General features: G+C 40.7%; 2 protein-coding genes across 2 annotated transcripts; one reads left to right on the forward strand and one right to left on the reverse strand.

Annotated features, from left to right (window-relative positions):
• Positions 1 to 7,676: 7,676 nt before the first annotated feature.
• Positions 7,677 to 8,267, forward strand: LOC129729256 (uncharacterized). The gene has a single exon (XM_055687766.1). The coding sequence runs from the start codon at positions 7,677 to 7,679 to the stop codon at positions 8,265 to 8,267; it is 591 nt and encodes a 196-aa protein (XP_055543741.1).
• A 10-nt stretch (positions 8,268 to 8,277) lies between these two features.
• On the reverse strand, positions 8,278 to 9,078 carry LOC129731307 (uncharacterized). The gene is made up of 3 exons (XM_055691185.1): positions 8,888 to 9,078; positions 8,640 to 8,834; positions 8,278 to 8,581 (listed from the first exon to the last, which is right to left on the reverse strand). The coding sequence occupies exons 1-3, from the start codon at positions 8,943 to 8,945 to the stop codon at positions 8,388 to 8,390; spliced, it is 447 nt and encodes a 148-aa protein (XP_055547160.1). The 5' UTR covers positions 8,946 to 9,078; the 3' UTR covers positions 8,278 to 8,387.
• Positions 9,079 to 23,493: the final 14,415 nt, after the last annotated feature.

Consider the following 23,493-nt stretch of genomic DNA (forward strand, 5'->3'; position numbering starts at 1 on the left):
GGATTCTATCTCTGTCTTACAGTGGAATTGTAGAAGTATTTTACCAAAAATTGATTCGTTTAAAGTTTTGATAAATAAAAACAAATGCGATGCATTTTCCCTTTGTGAAACTTGGCTTACTTCAAATATTGATCTCAACTTCCATGATTTTAATATTATTCGCCTTGATCGAGACACCCCATATGGAGGAGTACTTTTAGGGATTAAAAAGTGCTATTCTTTCTATCGTATTAACCTCCCCTAGATCCCAGGCATCGAAGTTGTCGCATGTCAAATGACAATACAAGGTAAAGAGCTTTGTATTGCCTCAATATATTCCACCAAGAGCACAGGTTGGGCAACGGCTGCTCTTTGATTTAATAGAACTTCTTCCCTCGCCACGTTTGATTTTGGGAGACTTCAACTCTCATGGCGTGGCTTGGGGTTCCCCTTACAATGATAACCGCTCCTCTTTAATCTATAACCTTTGCGATGACTTCGACATGACTATTTTAAACAACGGCGAAATGACACGTATCCCGAAACCTCCAGCGCGCCCAAGCGCTTGGATCTATCCTTATGTTCGACGTCGCTACGGTTGGATTGCACATGGAAGGTAATCCTCGATCCTCACGGTAGCGACCATTGCCTATTCTTATTTCAATTAATAACGGGTCAACTCGCATGCGACCAGTTGACATTCCGTATGACCTCACACGGAATATCGATTGGAAGTTATACGAGGAAATGATTTCAAAAGCGGTCGATTCGATTCAACATCATCCACCACTTGAAGAATACAACCTCCTCGCGGGCTTGATTCTCGACGCCGCGTTGCAAGCCCAAACGAAGAAATATCCCTGCGTAACGATTAAAGAACGGCCTCCCACTCCGTGGTGGGTCCAAGAGTGCTCCGATGTCTACACGCAAAGATCCGACGCGTTTTTGGCCTACCAGAAGGGAGGTATACCTGGCGACTATTTACGGTATTCGGAGCTTGAGCTTGGGTTAGATAGAATCAAATTCAACTTGTTGAAGAATCTACCCGGCAATGCCAAGAGGCGCTTGTTGAACTTGTTCAATAAGTTCCTGGAGCAAAACATTGTACCGCAGGATTGAAGGCAAGTGAAGGTGATCGCCATCCAAAAACCAGGGAAACCAGCTTCTGCTCACAACTCTTATAGGCCGATTGCAATGCTATCCTGTATCCGGAAATTGATGGAAAAAATGATACTCCGTCGTTTAGACCACTGGGTCGAATCAAATGGTCTACTATCAGATACTCAATTTGGCTTCCGCCGTGCCAAAGGGACGAATGATTGTCTTGCGTTGCTTTCAACAGATATTCAGCTGGCGTATGCTCACAAAGAACAAATGGCGTCTGCGTTCTTGGACATTAAGGGGGCTTTTGATTCCGTTTCTATTGACATTCTTTCGGGTAAACTTCACCGACAAGGATTTTCTCCAATTTTGAACAATTTTTTGCTCAATTTGCTGTCCGAAAAGCACATGCATTTTACGCACGGCGATTTGGCAACTTTTCACATTAGCTACATGGGTCTTCCCCAGGGCTCATGTTTAAGCCCCCTTCTTTACAACTTTTATGTAAATGACATCGACGAATGTCTGGCAAATTCATGCACGATAAGACAACTTGCAGACGACAGTGTAATCTCTGTTACAGGAGCCAAAGCTGCCGATTTGCAAGGACCATTGCAAGATACCTTGGACAATTTGTCTGCTTGGGCTTTACAGCTAGGTATCGAATTCTCTCCGGAGAAGACTGAGATAGTAGTTTTTTCTAGGAAGCATGAACCTGCTCAGCTTCAAACACAATAAATGGGTAAAACGATTTCTCAGGTTTTGGTACACAAATATCTTGGTCTCTGGTTCGACTCTAAAGGCACCTGGGGTTGTCACGTGAGGTATCTGATGAAAAAATGTCAACAAAGAGTGAATTTTCTTCGTACAATAACCGGACAATGGTGGGGAGCCCATCCAGGAGACCTTATAAGGCTTTACCAAACAACGATATTGTCTGTCATTGAATACGGGTGTTTCTGCTTCCGCTCCGCAGCAAACACACATCTGATCAAACTGGAGCGAATACAATATCGTTGTTTGCGTATCGCCTTAGGTTGCATGAAATCGACCCATACGATGAGTTTGGAGGTCTTAGCTGGAGTACTACCATTGAAAAACCGCTTTTGGAGCCTGTCTTCTCGTATTCTTATCAAATGTGAGGTCTTGAACCGTCCTGTGATTGAAAATTTTGAAAGGTTAATCGAACTCAATTCTCAAACCCGTTTTATGACATTGTATTTCCATCACATGTCCCAAAATATTAACCCTTCTTCGAATATTCCAAATCGTGTCGACTTATCAAATACTTCTGATTCTACTGTGTTTTTCGTTACATCCATGATAGAAGAAACTCGTGGAATTCCGGATCATTTACGCGTGCAGCAGATCCCCAAATTTTTTTCCAATAAATATCGAAACATCAACTGCAACAATATGTTCTACACTGACGGATCACTTCTTGATGGGTCCACTGGCTTCGGTATTTTCAATAACAATTTAACCGTCTCCCATAAGCTCGATAATCCAGCTTCTGTTTACGTCGCAGAATTAGCTGCAATTCAGTACACCCTAGGGATTATCGAAAAAATGCTCACGGACCACTATTTCATCTTTACGGACAGTCTCAGTTCCATTGAGGCTCTCCGATCGATGAAAGATGTTAAGCACTCTCCGTATTTCCTGGGGAAAATACGGGAACAGCTGAGTGCTTTATCCGAAAAATCGTTTCAGATTACCTTAGCGTGGGTCCCTTCTCACTGCTCGATACCGGGCAATGAGAAAGCGGACTCTTTGGCTAAGGTGGGCGCAACAAACGGTGATATTTATGAAAGACCAATTGCCTTTAATGAATTTTTCGCACTTGTACGTCAGAATACGATCATCAGTTGGCAAAACGCTTGGACCAGAGGGGAATTGAGAAGGTGGTTACATTCCATAATCCCCAAAGTATCGACGAACCCGTGGTTCAAGGGGTTGGATGTAGGTCGGGATTTCATTTGCGTGATGTCCCGGCTTATGTCCAATCACTATAGATTTGAAGCGCATCTCCGTCGTGTTGGGCTCGGGGAAAGTGGTATCTGTGCCTGTGGTGAGGGTTATCACGACATAGAGCACGTTGTTTGGTCATGCCCTGTACACCGTGACGCCAGGTCTAAATTAATAGCTTCCCTGCAGGCCGAAAGTAGGCAGCCGGCTGTTCCGGTTCGTGATGTCTTGGCGAGCCGTGACCTATCCTACATGTCCCTTATATACGTTTTCCTGAAATCCATCCACGCCCCAGTTTAATCCTATTCCCTTCCGCCTACATCCAACCAAACGACAAGAGCACGTTAAGACCCCGGATCCGGTAACAGCAACTAGACCCGCACGATACTCTCAGGTCCCGAGGGAGACAACCCAATATGCCAGTCCGTAATATCTTGGCCCAGCAGCGGAACATATTCAATATGCTGCTTACCTATGGCGATTGAAAACCATCAAACAACAAATCAGTGCTTTTAATGCAAAACATTCTAGCTTTAAGTTAGATTTAGTTTCAGCTCGTAAAAATTGCTCGTAAAAAATTTGCTTTTAGTTATTAAGATACTTTAGAAAGTAAGCTACCGGATATAATTGGCGCCGTTAAACATTAAATTGTATTTGTGCCGTGTCAAATAAATTATAGATGAAGGAAAAAAAAACAAATCATGAAAAATTATTATTTTTCAACTTTTCAGAGTGGGGTCCTCTCTTAAAACTGTTAGTGAGGATAGACGCAACTTGGCTATAGCGTTCCTGAGAATCTTTCGGGCAAGACTGATTATGGCCGTCATGAACCAATGAGTAAAAGTTTTCGTGTGTTTAATAGCCATGTTTTCAATTTATATTTTATATAATTTATACATTCTAAGCGTGTTTTGTGTTAATTTTTGCTGTTATTATAGGGGAGCTTTTGGGGTAAAAATATTACCTGTTGACCAAAAAAATAAATAATAATCTCTGTGTAGTTAAAATGTTACTTGATGTTTGGACTGGGAAAAGCGGCCTTGAGTAACTCACTTATACACTGTGCTTAATCATGACTAAATTAACTATCTGCGCTACAACGTATCCTCAATGCAGTAATCGTAAATCAGAGGCTTTTTTGCGACTGAAGCTGATAACTGTGTATTTTGAAATGCTCATTGAGATACGGTTAGAGTCACACCATTGTGCAAACAAATCAACACAACTTTGAAGTCATGCGCAGTCTTCGATTGATTCTATCAGCAAATAGATTTAAACATCATCAGCGTAACATAATCTAGATCCATAAGACAGTAACCAAGTGACATCGTTAACGAGCAGTAAGAAAAGAAACGGGCCTAAAATGCTACCTTGAGGTACTCCTGAGCGAATAACAATCCAACAACATTGGGATGATCCCAACTTGACGTTAAATTAGCGAGAGCGTAAATAGGAGCTAAGCCACGAAAGCAAGCAAGATGACACGCCTAGTTTGTTAAGATTAGCGAGTAATATTTCATGGTCTGCCCCAATCGAATGCCGCTTTGAGATCAGTGCAGATGACATCAATTTGATTACCCTTCTCCATTTTGCGCAAACTCTACGAGGTAAACTCCACATTCTCTCACATTCTCCTTATCACCTTTTTCAAAATGCGATGATGTGCGATTATTACCAACTTTTAGGAAACTCATGGCTTCGTAAAGAGAGATTCAGCAAAACAGTGATTGGAAGTTTCTAAGACAGGCATTCTTTTGCCGTTTCAGTCGGCTAAATTCCCTGCTACCCCACACTGGTCTTCAGTGCGGGCGCACTCAGACAACATACAGAGAAATTTATTTCAGAAACTTAGTGGTAAAACACGCAACAGCTTCGTCGGTTAGGAAGGTCCAGTAATAATAGCGTCAAAATAGCTATACTGTTCGGGAAAAAATTATCTAGATCGAAAAGAGCTATTGAGCTGTTAGAAAGAACTAGTTCACCTTAGTGATCCGCTCACTGTAGTGAAACATTTTCCCACCTCTAGTTACGATCCTACTGACATTAAGAGCACCTCGAAACCAACACAAAACAATGATTTGCAAACTGCAAAATATTAAAATCATAAACATCAATAGGTGATAATTTTGGCACTTAATTCACTGCTGCCTGTGTGACTACATAGGTTGTAATAATCTGCCACAATCCTAAACCACGATCTCATTGAAACACCTAAAATCCGCAATTGAAAGATTGTTCATCAAGCCTGGAACCGTTGTTGCTACTTAGTAATAGTAATTGTCAAACATGTTTCCAAGTGTAATGTCCAAGTGTTAATGTAGCTCTGCTTGCAATACTAGTGCTTGTTATATGTGTTAAACAAATTTGGGTTGGTACTGAACAAGTCCAAACTTACGACCGTACCTAAAATATTCTTCTGCTTTAACTCCTTCAAGCCGTACAATGTCGAAATGGAAACTTTTCTACCGTTAACTGGTAGTTAACGTGGTTAACTACGCCACACTGCGTGTGTTCAAAAAGAGCCGCACCAGCCTAGAAGTTACGGGATACTTCATCATCCTACGCAACCTTGGCCGACAGAACGAAGCCATGCTGGAGTTCGGAATGCTACGATCCGGTGAGCAGCTAGTTCCACTGGGTACGCGAGAAATCCAACCTGCCCCCGAAAGGAACCTGTCCGTTTCCGAAGGAGAAGTACCACATCGACAATTACGAGGTTTCATTCTCCCATTTGCCCCCGATGCTCGCTCCCGGTCGGTATTATATGCGATTGGTTGTTTTCCAGGATGGAAAGTACGCCAGTGGAGCCATGATGAAGGGTGTTGTGTCACTTTAAAATACAGTAATCGTAAAAATTAAATTGTTTCTTTTTTAAATAAGTTATTATTTGTAGATGACATGACGGAAGCTATCAGTGATTTACGGGATATTTCAGGGCGTCTGGGATGATGACAAAGTATTATCAGCAGATGAATAGACAAAAGTTGCATTTCCAACTCGTTAAAAAACGCAGAAACGGGGACATCCAGTATCTTCCGCTCATGAGTTAATATATTATTTCCACTGAAAAAAGAATCACTCGAATCCTGGTTGAACAGGAATATTTTCTAACAAAGTTATGTAACCGTATTGTTATATCAGATTATGTATGTTTAAAACTTCATGTAAATCAGATTCAATCACACTGATAAAAACTGCAATACATGAGAGTCATAAAAATTAACTGGGTGATAATTCTAGCACTGCGTGACTACATAGGTAGTTATAATCTGGCACAATCTCATCCCTTCATGCAGTAAAATGCTGAAAACCTGTCACTAAATGACTGCTCACCAAACTTAGAATCGTTGTTGTGGCACCGCAATAATAATTGTCAACCATGTTGTTGAGAAACGTAGTTCTGTTTGTAATACTAGTGCTTGCTGTATGTGTTAAACAAATCTGGGTATGTTCTGAAAAAGACTAAATTCCCTTTTGTATCCTAAATATTCTTTTCCTTCAACTTCTTCCAGCCATACAATATCAAACTGGAATCGTTTGTACCGGAAAGACGGATCCGACGCTGGTGAACTTCGGCACAGTACGTATATTTATGAAAAATCGTACCAGCTTAGAAGTTACGGGCTATTTCATCACCCTACGGAACATGGGCCGACAGCACAAAGCTCTGATGGAATTCGGAATGCTGTGACCTGGCGATCAGTTAGTTCCGCTGGGTCAAAGCAGGCAGGACGTTTGTGATTTCTATAACACGGATTATCCGGTCCTTCAAGCAGTGCGCGAGAAATCCAACTTGCCCCCGAAAGGAACATGCCCGTTTCCGAAAGGGAAGTACCACATCCACGGTTACGAGGTTTCGTTCTCCCATTTGCCCCCCATGCTTGCTCCTGGTAGGTACTATGCAAGGCTGGTTATTTTCCAGGATGGAAAGTTCGTCAGTGGAGTCATGATGAAGGGAATTGTGACACTTTGAATACACTAATTTTGAAATTTGAAATGTTTTTTTTTTTTTTTTGTACCGATCAGTTGAATTTTTTCGTAGATATACAAGAAAATACAATAACAAGATATTATTAGCAGAAGAATAAACCAAAGTTACTCGTCAAAACACGGCAAAGGTGCAGAGGCATATGCTAAGCACGATGGGTTTGCAAAATTAGAATCAAAACTTGGCGGATTTTCTTTCATCAATGTGCAACTATCAACGTTTATCAGGATCAAAAAGTCCCTTAACGTTGAAATTTTGTTCAATGTGGTGGAAAAAACGGAAACATTCAGTATCATCCGCTCCTGAGTCAACACAGTATCTTTGCTAAAAACGAGCGAGTCATTAGAATCCTGATTAAACAGTAACATTTTTCAATATAGTTACATATATCCGGCTATTCCGGGGCTCCAAGTAAGAATTAACTAAAATGCCCACAGCTATTTTTAAACTTCATGTAAATCAGATTCAATTACACTAATAATCATTGCAAAATATGAAAACAGTGGTAATTTTAGCACCATAGGTAGTAATATTTTGGCATAATCTCAAACCTTGATCAAGTGAAATTCTGAAAACCTGTCGCTGATTGCTCACTAAACTCGGAATCGTTGTTGTGGCACCGCAACAATTATTTCCAACTATGTTTCCAAGAAACGCAGTTTCGTTTGCAATATTAGTGTTGGTTATACGTGTTGAACAAGTTTGGGTTTGTAGTGAAATCTCCATATTTACGTCCCGTACCTTAAATACTATTTTACTGTTCAAGTCGTACAATATCGAGCTAGAATCATTTTTGCCAGATCCGCAGTCAGATCCGACGCTGGTCAACTACGGCACTGTGCGATTGTTCAAAAAGAGCCGCATCAGCCTAGAAATTACGGGATATTTTTTCATGCTACGCAACCTGGGCCGGCAGAACGAAGTTCTGCTGGAATTCGGAATGCTACGACCTGCCGAGCAGTTCGTACCGCTAAACCGTATCAGGCAGGAGCTTTGTGAGTTCTATAACACGGATTATCCGATCGTACAGGTGGTACGCGAGAAATCCAACTTGCCCCCGAAAGGAACTTGTCCGTTTCCGAAGGGAAAGTACCACTTGTACAATTACGAGGTTTCATTCTCCCATTTGCCCCCGATGCTCGCTCCTGGTCGGTTCTATACAAGGCTGGTTGTTCTCCAGGATGGTCAGTATGCCAGTGGAGCCATGACGAAGGGAGTCGTGTCTCTCTAAGTACCCTGTATTCGAGTTATTCATTTTATTTCAATTAAAATTTCAGCTAGTGAGTGATTGTTTTTCTTTTGTACTATTAAATAAGTTATTATTTCTGTGGTATCCATGCGGCAACCATCACTAAATCCGAGTAATTATCCAACCAGCGGCCAACAACAGAAAACTCCAGGTCAGTCCAGCAGCACCATTGCACCGGTCCTGATTACAGTAGTGACATTCCAGGTTTCCGTTGAACGAAATCGTCTCCTGGTCGCAAACATTCGATTTGGAGTCGAAAACACAGCCTCGACTTTTGAAAGTCTCTGTCGATTGGCCTAGAAAAATGATACAAAAAATACTAATCTACCCGTGTCTGGCCACTGGCTACCATACCTGTCAACGTTAGATGCACCGCCATACAGTGGAAAGTATCCGTCGGGGTCAGTATGCTTTCCACCTTCGGATAAATAGTCTTCAAATTTGTAACCATAGCCTGAGCTTTGCTTCGGTCACACTGAACCGTTGTACCCTGATTCGCTCCGTTGCAGCTGTTCACATCCATGCACTCGAAACATTCCAATGCCATGGCTGTAATGATTAAATTTTAAACCTGACTTAACTTATGTTGTATGTGACATTACCTGATGCTGCCAGAACGCTCACTAGGAGAATGTTCAATAAATAAGTTGAAGTGCACATCGTTCGGCAAAGATTTCCAATCCACTTGCTTTAAGAATTCAACTGTAACTGACCACTTTCCACTCGCTGCTCCAAAATTTGTTTCGAAACGAAGTAAATATACTCAACCGATGACTAACGAGTGCACTAAACAAATGCACGTGTCCACCTCAGTGTTTGATTTCCTCTGCTGGATACAAAGTAATCGATAGGTGTTGCCACTTGAATCACAAGTTGTCAAAGATAACAGCCGGTCCCCGGATGGATGAGAATCGCTTAGAGTAAGGTTCGGAAAGCATATCGGTTCGGTTTGTGCAGTGCGTTACGGTATATTCTCTTGTTTCGGATCTAACATCAAAAATCACGTAATGCAATTACAGAGTTTATTGTTTTTAAATCTATCTCAGTATAAGACTCCTTCACGTAGACGATTACTCGTTTAAATGGCCAATATTGTTTGACTTCACCTTCTAATTCATGGTTATAATAGCACTTGAAGATAAAACGATGGAAGTTGATATGATGATAACGTTTACCATAGATCAAATAAAATCCCGTAAAGTTAGTCATATACAGTGGCTCATCAGCAGAATGGAATGATTTTTTTCGTAATCTTTCGAATCATGAGATGTATTATTCAATTATGATTATTTAGTTACGACCTCTAGTGAAACATTACTCAAATCACAGATTCTCAACTAACACCTGTTAACACAGGTCTTCAGCTTTTTTAACTCTAAAAAGATTGACTGCGTCAATGTGACTCCTCGCATTTAGTAACATTACTATCTCTTCCAAAACCTAAATTCTGGTATTTGATGTTTATCGATGAGTTTCAATTGATTTAAGAGTCAAACAACAATTTTGCATCAAAATATAATTATCTTTCCATTCGTTGTTTTGCTTTCGTCTCGATTAGACGCAAATTGTTCATCTCCGTTTGAGTTTGCAAAATAACAATACACGAGTTATCGTACGGGTGTTTTTTTTTGTCGATTAGTTCTTGTGCTGCGCGATAACAATAGCCGGTAGTTTATCGGCAGAAACGTGCACACTGGTAGGGGCAGGCTACCCCGCCAGTGATCCGATACGCAGCTGATATATCAGCAAGAATAATTCTCCCGCACCGCTGTTACCCCGCTAGCAGCACGGACCACCATACGATCGAGCGAGTGGAAGTCAACTACAAGTGGCATCTACAAGGTCGCGTGTAGGATACGGCCACTGTGTCACAACACGAAGCTGGATCGTCATTGTTTGTTCTGCGGAGACGCTCGATTAATCCTACTATCAGCCGTGAGGTCGTGACTTAGACGTTCGGTGAAGTATTCACTTTAGAATTTTTATCATTATTATTAATAGTATTATTATTATTGTTATTATTATAATTATTATTACTATTATTATTATAATTATTATTATTATTATTATTATTATTATTATTATTATTATTATTATTATTATTACTATTGTTATTAGTATTAGTAATACTGCCTTTTTTTATTTTGATCCATTGTAGTTTGAAAAATTGTTTTTAAAATTTAATAGCAACTACTTGACCCCCCCCCCCCCCCCCACATTCGAATATTTATCGTTTGTGTGCGGTAGAGCGTAGCGCTCCCGCAAAATGGACGATATGCAGGTGCAACTATTCCTGGATGTGGAAACAACTGGGGAAGAGATTGAGATCTCCCCCATCTATTCCCCTCTACCTTCCCCGCTACCTAGCCCCGTACCAAGGGTACCGGCAACACGGGTGAAAGCTTACCCAGATGCTTCGAAAGGTCCGTTCGTAGTTTACTTCAGGCCCATAAAGAAGCCTCTAAATATAATTCAAATCGGCAAGGACCTGGCAAAACAGTTTTCGGACGTAACCGAAATTACAAAGGTTAGACCGAACAAACTGCGAGTTTTTGTGAGTAGCTTGAAGCAAGCAAACGCAATTGCTAGCTACGAGCTCTTCACGAGAGAGTACCGCGTGTACATCCCTGCCAAGGACGTAGAGATCGACGGTGTGGTTACCGAAGGAAGCCTCACGGTCGATGACATTTTGCGTCACGGGGTTGGCTGCTTCAAGAACCCCCTGATTCAAGATGTTAAGATACTGGATGTCAAGCAATTGCATTCAGTATCCATCGAAGAAGGGAAGAAGAAATTCTTCCCTTCCGGATTCCTTCCGTGTAACATTCGCCGGATCCGCACTGCCGAACTACATCTCTTTGGACAGGGTTCGTCTGCCTGTACGCCTGTTCGTACCGCGGGTCATGCATTGCCAAAACTGCAAGCAGTTAGGTCATACAGCCACCTACTGCTGCAACAAGGCACGCTGCAGCAAGTGCGGAGGCAATCATGCTGAGACCGCTTTCAGTGAGGATACTGAAAAGTGTCTTTACTGCGAGGGAACTCGGCATGACCTTTCGGCGTGTCCAGCGTACAAACAGCACGAGGAAAAAATAAAGCGTTCCCTCAAGGAACGATCAAAGCGCTCTTTCGCAGAAATGCTGAAGAGTGCTGAGCCACCCTCAACAGGAAACATCTTTTCCTTTTTGCCAACCGATGAGGGTACATCTGACGATCCCGTCGAAGGGTGTTCTTATGCCATGCCAGAAGGATCTAGGAAGAGGAGAATGATCAACTCTCCTAATCTTTCTCGCAAAGGTCGCAAGATAACCCCTAGCGGAATGACCAATAAGCCAACACAAAAAGGAAGCGGTGAAGAAAAACCGAAGCAAGTACCTCCCGGTTTTAATTTTAAATCAAACCAGGAGTACCCACCGCTTCCTGGGGCACCAAAAACCCCTCGTGCACCCATTTCTCGATCAGAAGACATAAAAGAAACAGGGTTCATAAAATTCTCTGATATAGTGGACTGGATATTTAAAACTTTCAACATACCAGATCCCCTTCAAAACATTCTTCTTGCCCTTCTCCCTACAGTGAAAACCTTTTTGAAGCAACTCACAGTAACTTGGCCCCTAATTTCAGCTATCGTATCTTTCGATGACTAATACGTCGAAAAAGGTTAGGAGTTTTGTCACTGTGTTACAGTGGAACTGCAGAAGTATCATTCCCAAATTCGATTTATTTTCACATTTCATAAACACATGCAATTGTGATGCGTTCGCGCTCTGTGAAACTTTTCTCAATTCAAATGACCAACTTAATTTCCACGATTTTAACATCATTCGTCGAGATCGAGACTCACACGGTGGAGGGGTACTTTTAGGGATCAAAAAGTGCTATTCTTTTTTCAGAATCGACCTCCCCTCGATCTCGAATATTGAAGTTGTTGCTATTCAAACAAATATGAATGGAAAAGACCTATGCCTTGTTTCGTTATATATTCCCCCATCCGCGCGGATTGAACAGAAGCAACTCCTTGATATAGCAGAATTGCTTCCCGCACCTTTTTTAATTTTGGGAGATTTTAACTCTCACTGTTCGCTATGGGGGTCGCTGTACGACGACAACCGATCTTCTTTAATTTGTAACTTGATCGACGACTTCAATATGACACTTTTGAATACTGGGGAAGCGACATGTGTACCTAATCCTCTAGCACGTGAAAGCGTGCTTGACCTATCCCTCTGCTCGACATCATTAGCGTTAGATTGCCAGTGGAAAGTGATCAACGATCCCCACGGTAGTGATCATCTTCCAATCGTTATATCAATTGCTAATGGTTCAACTCCCCCGAACCCAATCAATTTTTCCTACGACCTTACACGTAATGATGATTGGAAGCGTTATGAGTCTATTATAGCGGAATCTATCGAGACTCACGAGGAACTTCCTCCGGAGGAAGAATATGCGTTCTTAGCTGGCTTGATAATCGACGCCGCGACTCAAGCTCAGACGAAACCGATACCCGGGGTAACGATTAGACAGCGCCCTCCCAACAAATGGTGGGACAAAGAGTGCTCTGAGCTGTACGCGCGAAGGTCCGCGGCGTATAAGGACTACCGGGAATACGGCACTGTCAACCTACTTCGAAAGTACGAGGCACTGGGCAGGCAGATGAAGAGCTTAGTAAAGGCGAAAAAACGCGGGTACTGGCGGCGGTTCGTAAACGCGTTGTCGAGGGAAACAGCGATGAGCACTCTTTGGGATACCGCCAGGCGCATGCGGAACCGTGACGTTTCGAATGAGAGTGAGGAGTATTCAGATCGCTGGATACTCGATTTTGGCCAAAAAGGTCTGTCCGGACTCTGTACCGGAACAGAAAACCTTTCGCGACGTGTTTATAGTAACTACGGAAGAGCCTCCATTTACGATGTTGGAATTTTCAATGGCTCTCCTGTCGTGCAACAATAAGGCTCCAGGGTTAGATAGAATGAAATTCAACCTGTTGAAGAATCTACCCGACTCTGCAAAAAGACGCTTGTTGAATTTGTTCAACAAGTTTCTTGAGCTAAATATTGTTCCGCATGACTGGAGGGAGGTAAAAGTCATTGCTATTCGGAAACCGGGGAAACCTGCCTCTGATCACAATTCATATAGGCCGATTGCGATGCTCTCTTGCCTCCGGAAATTAATGGAGAAAATGATCCTCTTACGGTTGGACAAATGGGTCGAAACAAACGGGTTACTTTCAGATACTCAATTTGGCTTTCGCCGAAGCAAAGGGACGAACGATTGCCTAGCGTTGCTTTCTACTGAAATTCAACTAGCCTTAGATGGATATTAAGGGGGGATTCATGGATATTAAAGGGGGCTTTTGACTCTGTCTCTGTAGAAGTTTTAAGCGTGAAACTTCATTCGCAGGGACTTTCACCAAATTTGAATAACTTTTTGCTCAATTTCTTGTCAGAAAAGCATATGTATTTCTCACATGGCGATTCGACAACTTTCCGAATTAGTTACATGGGCCTCCCCCAGGGCTCATGTTTAAGTTCTCTCTTATATAATTTTTACGTCAATGACATCGATGAATGTCTTGCAAATTCATGCACGCTAAGGCAACTTGCAGACGATAGCGTTGTATCCATTACTGGTTGCAAGGCTAGCGATCTGCAAGGACCATTGCAAGATACCTTAGACAATTTGTCTGAATGGGCTCTTAAGTTGGGTATCGATTTCTCTCCGGAGAAAACTGAGCTGGTCGTTTTTTCTAGGAAGCATAACCCAGCTCAGCTGCAGCTCCTACTAACGGGTAAAACGATCTCTCAGGTTTTAGTCGCTAAATATCTCGGGGTCTGGTTTGACTCTAAATGCACCTGGGCTTGTCATATTAGGTATCTGACACAAAAATGCCAACAGAGGATTAATTTTCTTCGTACGATTACCGGAACTTGGTGGGGTGCTCACCCAGGAGACCTTCTAAGGTTATACCAAACAACGATATTGTCAGTTCTTGAGTACGGCTGTTTCTGCTTTCGCTCCGCCGCGAACACGCACATTATAAAATTAGAGAGAATACAATATCGTTGTTTGCGTATTGCCTTGGGTTGCATGCAGTCGACCCATACGATGAGTCTTGAAGTGTTAGCGGGTATTCTTCCGTTGAAACATCGTTTTTGGAATCTCTCTTACCGGGTGCTAATTCGATGCACAGTTATGAACCCATTAGTAATTGAAAATTTCGAGAGGTTGGTCGACCTTCAATCTCAATCCAGATTTATGACTTTATATTTTGACTATATGGCTCAAGATATTAATCCTTCTTCATACGATTCCTCCAATGTCGCACTTTTAGCTACTTCTAATAATGCTATTTTCTTCGACACCACCATGAAACAAGACATTTCTGGTATCCCGGATCAATTGCGACCCCAAGAGATCCCTAAGATTTTTTCCAATAAGTTTAAACATGTTAGTTATGATAAAAGGTTTTACACTGACGGATCTAATCTAGATGAGTCCACTGGCTTCGGTGTTTTCCACGAAAATTTTACCGCCTCCTACAAACACGATGCTCCTGCTTCCGTGTACGTCGCAGAACTTGCTGCTATTCAGTACTCTCTTGGAATCATCGAAACCCTACCCATAGACCACTACTTCATTTTCACAGATAGTCTCAGCGCCATTGAGGCTCTGCGATCAATGAAGCCTGTGAAGCACACCCCGTATTTCCTGGGGAAAATACGGCGGTTTTTAAGTGCTTTAACAGATAAAAATTACCGGGTTACCTTAGCGTGGGTCCCTTCTCATTGCTCGATTCCGGGTAACGAAAAGGCTGACTCTTTAGCTAAGGTGGGTGCTATTGACGGCGATATTTATGAAAGACCAATCGCTTATGATGAATTTTATAGCATTTTGCGTCAGAGAACACTCAACAGTTGGCAATCATCATGGAACTCAGATGAACTGGGACGGTGGCTACATTCCATTTTTCCTAAGGTATCGACAAAAACATGGTTCAAGGGGTTGGATGTAGGTCGGGACTTCATTCGCGTGATGTCTAGACTTATGTCCAATCACTACACGTTAAACATCGAGCATGTTGTTTGGTCGTGTACCGAATACTGTGGTGTTAGGTCTGAGCTTATAGATTCCCTTCGGGCCCGAGGAAAACAACCGAACGTACCCGTTAGAGACATTCTGGGAAGCGGTTATCTCCAGTACATGACACAGCTATACGTGTTCATAAAACACGCTGGTATTAAAATATGAAACTCTTCTATCTATTTGTTAGATTACCATTCCCGCTACACGCTGAAAGAAGATGATACACTAAGCTGGAGACACTCAAACGAAGACTCGGCATCTTTATGTTCACGCAGACACCTCAGTCCAAACTGCTCAAATAGAACATCACTGTTTAGCCATGTACAAATAAATAAATCGTATAACTCAATATAGTTAAAATCAAAATTGTAACTCCCCTCCTCTCACCTTAAATCCCCACTAGCTCGTAGTCGGCCGCGAGAATAAAGAAAAGGCCTCCCTCTTTTCCCTGCTAATTTAGAATTTAAAAAAAAATGTACTTGGCTCAGTTAAACATAAATTGTATCGTGCCGTGTCAAATAAACTATTTAAAAACAAAATAATTATCTTTCCATGATTAAGCAAAATATACCAAAAAAATATTTTATGATCGATGAAAAAAGTGCACAGAAATTATCGATATGATATTGTCAACTTGATACTTTTAAACTCATAGTAATGTAATGTCTTAATAATGCGAAGTTCTGGTGTTATCTAAAAACATCGTCTTCCACCTCGAAAACTTTCATACAGCCAGATAGTCGAATTAAGAAAAAAAAAACTAAACGACCCGTGTTTTTCTAAGACATCCGGAGTAAAAAATGTTTTGATATCGGAAACTTCACACTTTTTTTATTGTTCAAAAAGTACCGACCGCTCTGCTGCACGACTCCTGGAATTTTGATTGCAAAGGCAAAGATAATTTTTTAAACCTGCGCCAGGGACCTAAAACTCATAACTACCGCACGTGCGAACAAAAATACGACAACCCGGATTCAAGCCTGTTGCTAAATTGATTATATTAAATTCTACTGAAACCTAAACTACTGAATCTTCGTAGAGAAGCAATTTTCTTTTCTCGAGTTTTTTCCATGTCCTGTTCTAGCTTTTAAATTTTAAGCTTTAACCCTCTAGTGCCCAATGCCGCCATTTGGCGGGCTTCAGTCGAAGTTCCGAAAAGCTTTAAAAAATACTTAAAAAGTGTTTATGATGGTTTATAATGATTTTATCGAAGTCCGTTTAGAAATTAATTAGGGCACTAGAGGGTTAAAAACCTCATCATTCTGTTTGTTGCCAAATCATTTCTATACCGTACGATCGTCGTTGCTTGTCACACGGGAAACGAGGTGTCTAGTGTCGGCACTTCATGTTAGCGATAAAATGCCCGGAAAATATACTTTTTCAGACTATACAACAGTAGGTTGAATCTGTCTGCTATGGGAATGGAATTTTGTGACTAGATCTGGGAAAAAGGCTGCCGCACGATTAAGCTTTTTTCGTGAAGATACCGCTATAACTTTGTAAGGAAAAGTCCTGGGGATATGTAGCCTTCAACAAAAACGTGTGTTTTGTATGCCCAAATGCTTCTTTAGAATAACGTTTTCTCGTAAAATGTAACTAACAAAGTTAAGTACAAAAAACTAACCTTTAAGTAATTTTTTTATAAAATACTTTGTAACTCTGTACCCAATAAAGATAGGAATTTTGTTTATTCTGCAAAGTTTCATATTTTTGCACGTTCTAAAACTTTGCCGAATTAACCATTCCTCTATCTCTTAACACAAAAAAGTTAGTATTTTTGATATATGAAAACCTACTGTAACATATGCTCGCCATACTCTAATATGGGTGAATTGGGACAAATGGAACCTGAAGGAATTTATAGTACTTCAGCTTAACTTCAAGAAAAAGTATTGACATCATGATTCCACTTGCCCCTTTTTAACCTATACGTGCTTGAAGTTATCGAAAAAAATAGAATGAATATGATATAACTTTGTAAGAAAATGTTCTGGAGATATGTGATCTTTGACAAAAATATATATTTTGTAAGCCCTAACAATTCCTCCGAACAACACCTTCGTATAAAATGCAACTAACAAAAGTTAAGTACAAAAAACTAACTTTTAGGTTAGTTCCACGCAATATACTTTATAACTTTGTACCGAAAAAAGATAGGATTCTTATTTGTTCAACAATGTTTCATATTTTTGAATTTTCTACAACTTTGCTCTGTAAACTGTTCTTCTATCTCTTAACACAAAAAAGTTATTTTTTGAAGTAGAATACTTCTCTCAGGAAGTTCGGCTACATAGGGATGTAAAATGAAAATCTAAAACCGAAAAAAGTGAAAAATATGTCCAATTTCAAATGCTAATAAATCGGTTACTATTCGATGGATTTCCTTCGTTCTTGCAGCAAAAGATTGGAAAATCTTCTAAGATTCTTCCCAAAATAAGATAATTGTAATTTTATTATTCACACTATTGTACTATTGAAAATAGTCAAGCCTTGTCAAAACGAAAAATTCGACCTGTGATTGGTCGTTATATGCTTGCTTCCCAAGCACGGTCGACAGGATCATATACCTTGCAATTGAAAACATGCTATTTGGCCTATATAAGAGCCTGTTTCAGCCGGAGCAGCTCATCATTAGGCATTTCATTCATTCATTATTCATCGCTCAAAGGATTCAGACGTCTAACAGCGATTTTCGTAGTGGAAAAATTTACTGCGTGATAATTTTGTTAATTTGAAATATTCAGTTTTCGGCGAAAAGCAGAGTTTATTACTGGAAACACAGAGTTATTTTATTTTCTGGAGCATCGCAACGCAATAATATTTTGGCCTAAGGGCCATGGCAACGGAACATTACCCCTCCCCCGTGGGGGGAAATGGAAATGCCAGATTACCTGACTGGATGGATCCGAATAAGGAACACGGCAAACTCACTATTTTATCAATGATACCAACTGAGGGACGTTTTCCTGACAATCCATTTATCATCGGCCGCTCTTTAGAACGAGCTGCTGGAGGAAAATTGGACGATTGCTATACAGAAGACAAAGGAACAAAATACGTGTTGAAAGTGCGCAGTGAGGAAAAAGCTAAACGTTTAATAGCGTTAAAGGAACTAATTGATAAAACCCAAGTAGAGATAAAATTACACCCTAATCTAAATTTCGTGAAATGTGTGGTCAGCTGCGTAGAGGCAATAAATCTATCGGAAGAGGTATTAATTACTGAACTCAAAGATCAAGGTATTTCGCAAGTGCAACGCATTACCCGGTCGGATGGGAATCGAAGAGTCAACACTCCAATGTTGATTTTGACAGTTAGCGGCACGGTAATCCCGAAGTTCATAATGTTTGGCTTCCTTCGAGTGCGTACCCGTATTTATTTCCCATCACCAATGATCTGTTTTAAGTGCCTTGAATATGGCCATACTAAAGCGCGCTGCAAAGGGCAGGAACGTTGTCGGAACTGCTCGGAAATTCACCCAGTTAACCCGGTAGAAGGTTGCCCGTTTGTTACAAAATGCCTACACTGTAAAGAGGGACATATCACATTGAGCAACTTTTGCAAATTTTTTATTAAAGAAAAGGACATAATCAAGATAAAATGTAGCTCCGGTGTATCATTCAAGGAAGCCAGATTAGAATACGAACGGTCTCATGGTCCTAAATCGTATGCTAACATTTCTAATGTGCAACAAAGACTCGATCTTCACAAAACTGATAATCTGGAAGAAATATTGAAAGAAAAGGAGAATACTATCAAACAGCTAATGAAAACGATTTCGGAACTATCCAGTAGATTGGACGAATTGGAAAAAGGAAAAACCCAGAAAAAGAAACACAAACGCGAAACAAAGAAAAAAACTATGGAAACAGATATGGAAACTGACTCTAGCCAACATAACACAGATATAAGTAAGGTAAGTGGAACTTCCTCCAATATCATTGTTCAAAATATGGAAAGCTCAAAAACTCACAAGCGACATTTCACAACCGAAATAGAACCCCCATCTTTTAAGAAACCCCCAGGGGATTACAGCAAAATTGACAGTATTCACAATTCTAAAAATTTCAATATAGTAACCAATCCTATCAACAGCCTTCAATCCACTCAATAAAAACAAAACTCGCAACCCCAAGCCTTCTGTCGATCCGAATATTCTGGCCTTACAATGGAATTTACACGGTTTAAGAGCAAAATTACCCGAGTTACAACTTCTGATTACCGAATACAATCCCCTAGTCATTGCTCTCCAAGAAACCCTTATTCCGGAATCAAACTCTTCCATCGACTATATCAAAAATTACAAACTGTACATCCATGAAAATTCTTGCAACCCTCTAAAAACTGGTGTTGGAATAGCCATTAAATCTGATACCCCACATCGCCGAGTCCAGATCTCATCACAACTGCAAGCAATAGCACTAGAAATCGATAATCCAATCAAAGCCACCATTGTCTCTATATATATATCCCAATCTTACAACGATATAGACCAGCTTAAGAAATTACTTAAACAATTATTGGATCAATTTTCGTCTCCAGTCTTTTTTCTGGGGGACTTTAACAGCCACTCTATTACCTGGGGTAGCCATCGATATGATGCTAGAGGTCGTGCTATAGAGAGTTTCATTGAGGAACAGAACCTCGTTTTACTAAATGACGGAAGTCATACTAGAATTAACCCGCTTAATGGTAACACCAGCCCGATCGATCTCTCCATCGTTGCCTGGAATTTTGCCAATAATTTAACATGGAAGGTTCACGACGACTGCTGTGGTAGTGACCACATGCCTATAGTTGTCAGGTTTAACAGAGATAAACCAAGCGATTCTGTTCGACCTAGATGGAAGTATGAACTGGCAAACTGGCCCGAATACCAACAAGAAATCAAAACACTATTCTCTACCAATCCTCCTTCCTCCCCAGACAAATTCTCCTTAATGATATTTGAAATAGCTCTCAAACATATCCCCAGAACAAGTGGCAAACTTGGGAAAAAAGCGGTACATTGGTGGAACCCGGAAGTTAAAAAAGCAATTAAATTAAGGCGCAAGAAATTGAGGGCTCTTCAAAAAATCCCAAGAGAAGCAAGGGTAAACTCGGACACCTTCACCGAATTCAAAAATGCTAGAAACTCAGCCAGACTTATAGTGAACAAAGCTAAAACGGACAGTTGGAACCAATTCATAGAATCGATAAACCCCGGAACTACTTCTAAAGAATTATGGAATAACGTTAATCGTCTAAAAGGCGCTCGTGGCAAGACCCCTATCAATATTAAGATTAACGATCAAATATCATCCGACCCCTTAATTAACGCAGAACATTTAGCTAACCATTTCGCCCTTGCCTCATCTTCCACTAACTACAATAAGAATTTCCTTACTAGTAAAAATGTAATTGAATCGAACCCACCTTGCTTTGATACTGATGCCAACTTGGAATATAATAATGATTTCAGTTTATTAGAACTTGATTGGGCTTTCAACAAGTTAAAAGGCTTTTCGGCCGGTCCTGACGAAATCGGATATCCTCTCCTCAAAAACCTGCCAATTATCGGTAAAACCATATTATTATCAATATATAACAAAATTTGGACAACAGGCAATATTCCAACGGATTGGAAAACAGGCTTCATTGTTCCAATCCCTAAACCAGATAAGGACAGATCCATCGCAGACAATTACAGACCCATTACACTGTTAAATTGCATTGGCAAAGTTCTTGAGAAGATGGTTAACCGACGTTTGCTCCATGAATTAGAGTCCCATGGCCTGCTCGACAATAGACAATTTGCCTTTCGCCCCGACAAAGGTGTTGACGACTATTTTACTGAATTAGAAGCCATTATAGAGGAACATCGCGAACGAAAGATGCATGGTGATATTGTCTCATTAGACCTTGCTAAAGCCTACGATCGAGCATGGCGTTTTCCTATTCTTAAATCATTAGAAGAATGGGGAATTAAGGGCCGCATGAGTCTTTTCATTGCAAACTTCCTTACGGATAGAAAATCCAGAGTAATTATAGGAAACACACAATCAGAAACCAAAACACTTGAAAATGGAATACCTCAAGGCTCCGTTCTATCTCCGACACTCTTCCTCATCTGCATGCAATCAATATTTGAAATCATTCCTCATAATGTACATATTCTCTTATATGCTGACGATATAACTTTGATATCCTTCCACAACTTCAAATCAATAGCCCGAAAGCAAATGCAATCAGCAGTCAATTTGGTCTCTCTTTGGGCTGACGAAAGAGGTTTTACTATTGCTCCCAACAAATCTCAACTTTTACACATCAGTTGCAACCGACAAAAAATGAAAAAACTTCCTATTTTAAAAATTAAACAAATCTCCATCCCTACAAAACCAAGCCTCAAATTACTTGGTATTCATCTTGACCGCCTCCTCAACTTCAAAACACATGCTGAAGCTATCCGAAAGGATACCGTTAAAAAAATGCGAGTAGTTACAATTATTGGTGCCAGAATACCTTGTGGCCACAGAACAACGATCATCAGAATCTTAAATGCATGGTTGCTTCCCAAAATATTCTACGGAATAGGCTTTTATAGTCTTGGTGGTGATACAGTTACTGAAAAAATCCGCCCATTATACAACAAGGCATTCCGTTTAGCATCCGGACTATTCGTCACAAGTCCAACTAAAGCAGTTATGGCAGAATGTGGTCAACTTCCCTATGAATATTACCTATTAGAATGCCTGGTAAGAAAATCAATACGCTGGCTGAGCATTACCGGCCGCGATGAGGTCCCACTTGTAGTCAGAACAAACAGTCTCATGGAATCCATGAATAAATGCAAAATCCCACCAATAGCAGTATTACCTAGATCACAAAATCGTCCATGGAACACTCATGCCCCCACCATAGACCTATCCCTCTCAAATCTAATCAAAGCTGGCGATACTCCTTCAATAGTCCAAAAACATTTCCATCAACTGATTTCCGATAAATATAAAAATTACCAACACATTTTCACAGATGGCTCAGTTAAAGACGAAAAAGTCGGCTATGGCATATTCTCCAAATCACCAAACCTCAACTTAAATGCTTCCCTCCCACCAATCTGTTCTATCTACAGCGCGGAGGCCTTTGCACTTTTGAAAACATGTAACATTGTACCGGACTCTCCGAAACTTACAGTTATCTTCAGTGATTCAGCCAGTTGTCTCACTGCTATGCGATCTAATGTGAATAAACACCCTTGGCTAATTGAAACTGAACTCAAAGCTCTGCAAAAAAATATAAATTTCTGCTGGATCCCCGGTCACTCTGGGATAACTGGTAACGAAGAGGCAGATAAACTTGCTGGTTTTGGTCGCGATAAAGAAAGTGAGGTTACACCCATTCCACCCTCTGACGCCATCAGATGGGCAAACACTATAACCCGTAACAGCTGGGACATTGAGTGGTTCCGAAACAGAACATGTATCCTCCGAAAAGTAAAAAACTCCACCACCCGTTGGCCAGACAACAAAAATCCTAGAACTCGTCGAATATTATCCAGAATCCGTATCGGGCATACCCGCCTTACTCATAGCTTTTTAATAGATAAATCTGATCCACCAACCTGCATAACATGCGGACTTCCCCTAAATATTAGTCACATTTTGTTGGATTGTAGAGCTTTCCATACCGAACGCATAACGAACAATTTCAGTAATAGTTTGGAGGAAGTTGTCTCACCACCTTACGAGAAACAACTAATAAATTTCCTAAAAGAATCTAATCTGTACGACAAAATTTAATACAAAGTTACAATAACCATAGGGACGAATGACCGTCTCGGTTAAAATCCCTATAAAAAAAAAAAAAAAAAAAAAAAAAAAAAAAAAAAGGAGCAGCTCATAATAGTTCTAGACAGCGACAACAGCAGTCGTCCTTCCTTAGCAGCAGCACTAGCCCTGTGGTTGGTCACTACGTCTCAGGAGCAGCGCAGTTTTTCTCAGCGTGTGTCGCCAGACAGCCATTATTCCCCCCGTGTTGGGGCTACATGAAGATTGCCATCAGGAAATCCAATTTTGGAAATCAAAATGCCTTTTTGAAGGCAAATAAACAAGTCATTGAAAGTTAATAATTTTTGTCAACGCAA

The sequence above is a fragment of the Wyeomyia smithii genome, chromosome 3 (assembly GCF_029784165.1).
Source record: "Wyeomyia smithii strain HCP4-BCI-WySm-NY-G18 chromosome 3, ASM2978416v1, whole genome shotgun sequence".
Classification (NCBI taxonomy): domain Eukaryota; kingdom Metazoa; phylum Arthropoda; class Insecta; order Diptera; family Culicidae; genus Wyeomyia; species Wyeomyia smithii.

Coding starts and splice junctions, on each gene's coding strand:
- LOC129729256 (XM_055687766.1), top strand. CDS start 7,677: ATGTTTCCAAGAAACGCAGTTTCGTTTGCAATATTAGTGTTGGTTATA.
- LOC129731307 (XM_055691185.1), bottom strand. CDS start 8,945: ATGTGCACTTCAACTTATTTATTGAACATTCTCCTAGTGAGCGTTCTG. Junction 8,835..8,887: donor GAGCGTTCTGGCAGCATCAG/GTAATGTCACAT, acceptor TAATCATTACAG/CCATGGCATTGGAATGTTTC. Junction 8,582..8,639: donor GGTGCATCTAACGTTGACAG/GTATGGTAGCCA, acceptor TCATTTTTCTAG/GCCAATCGACAGAGACTTTC.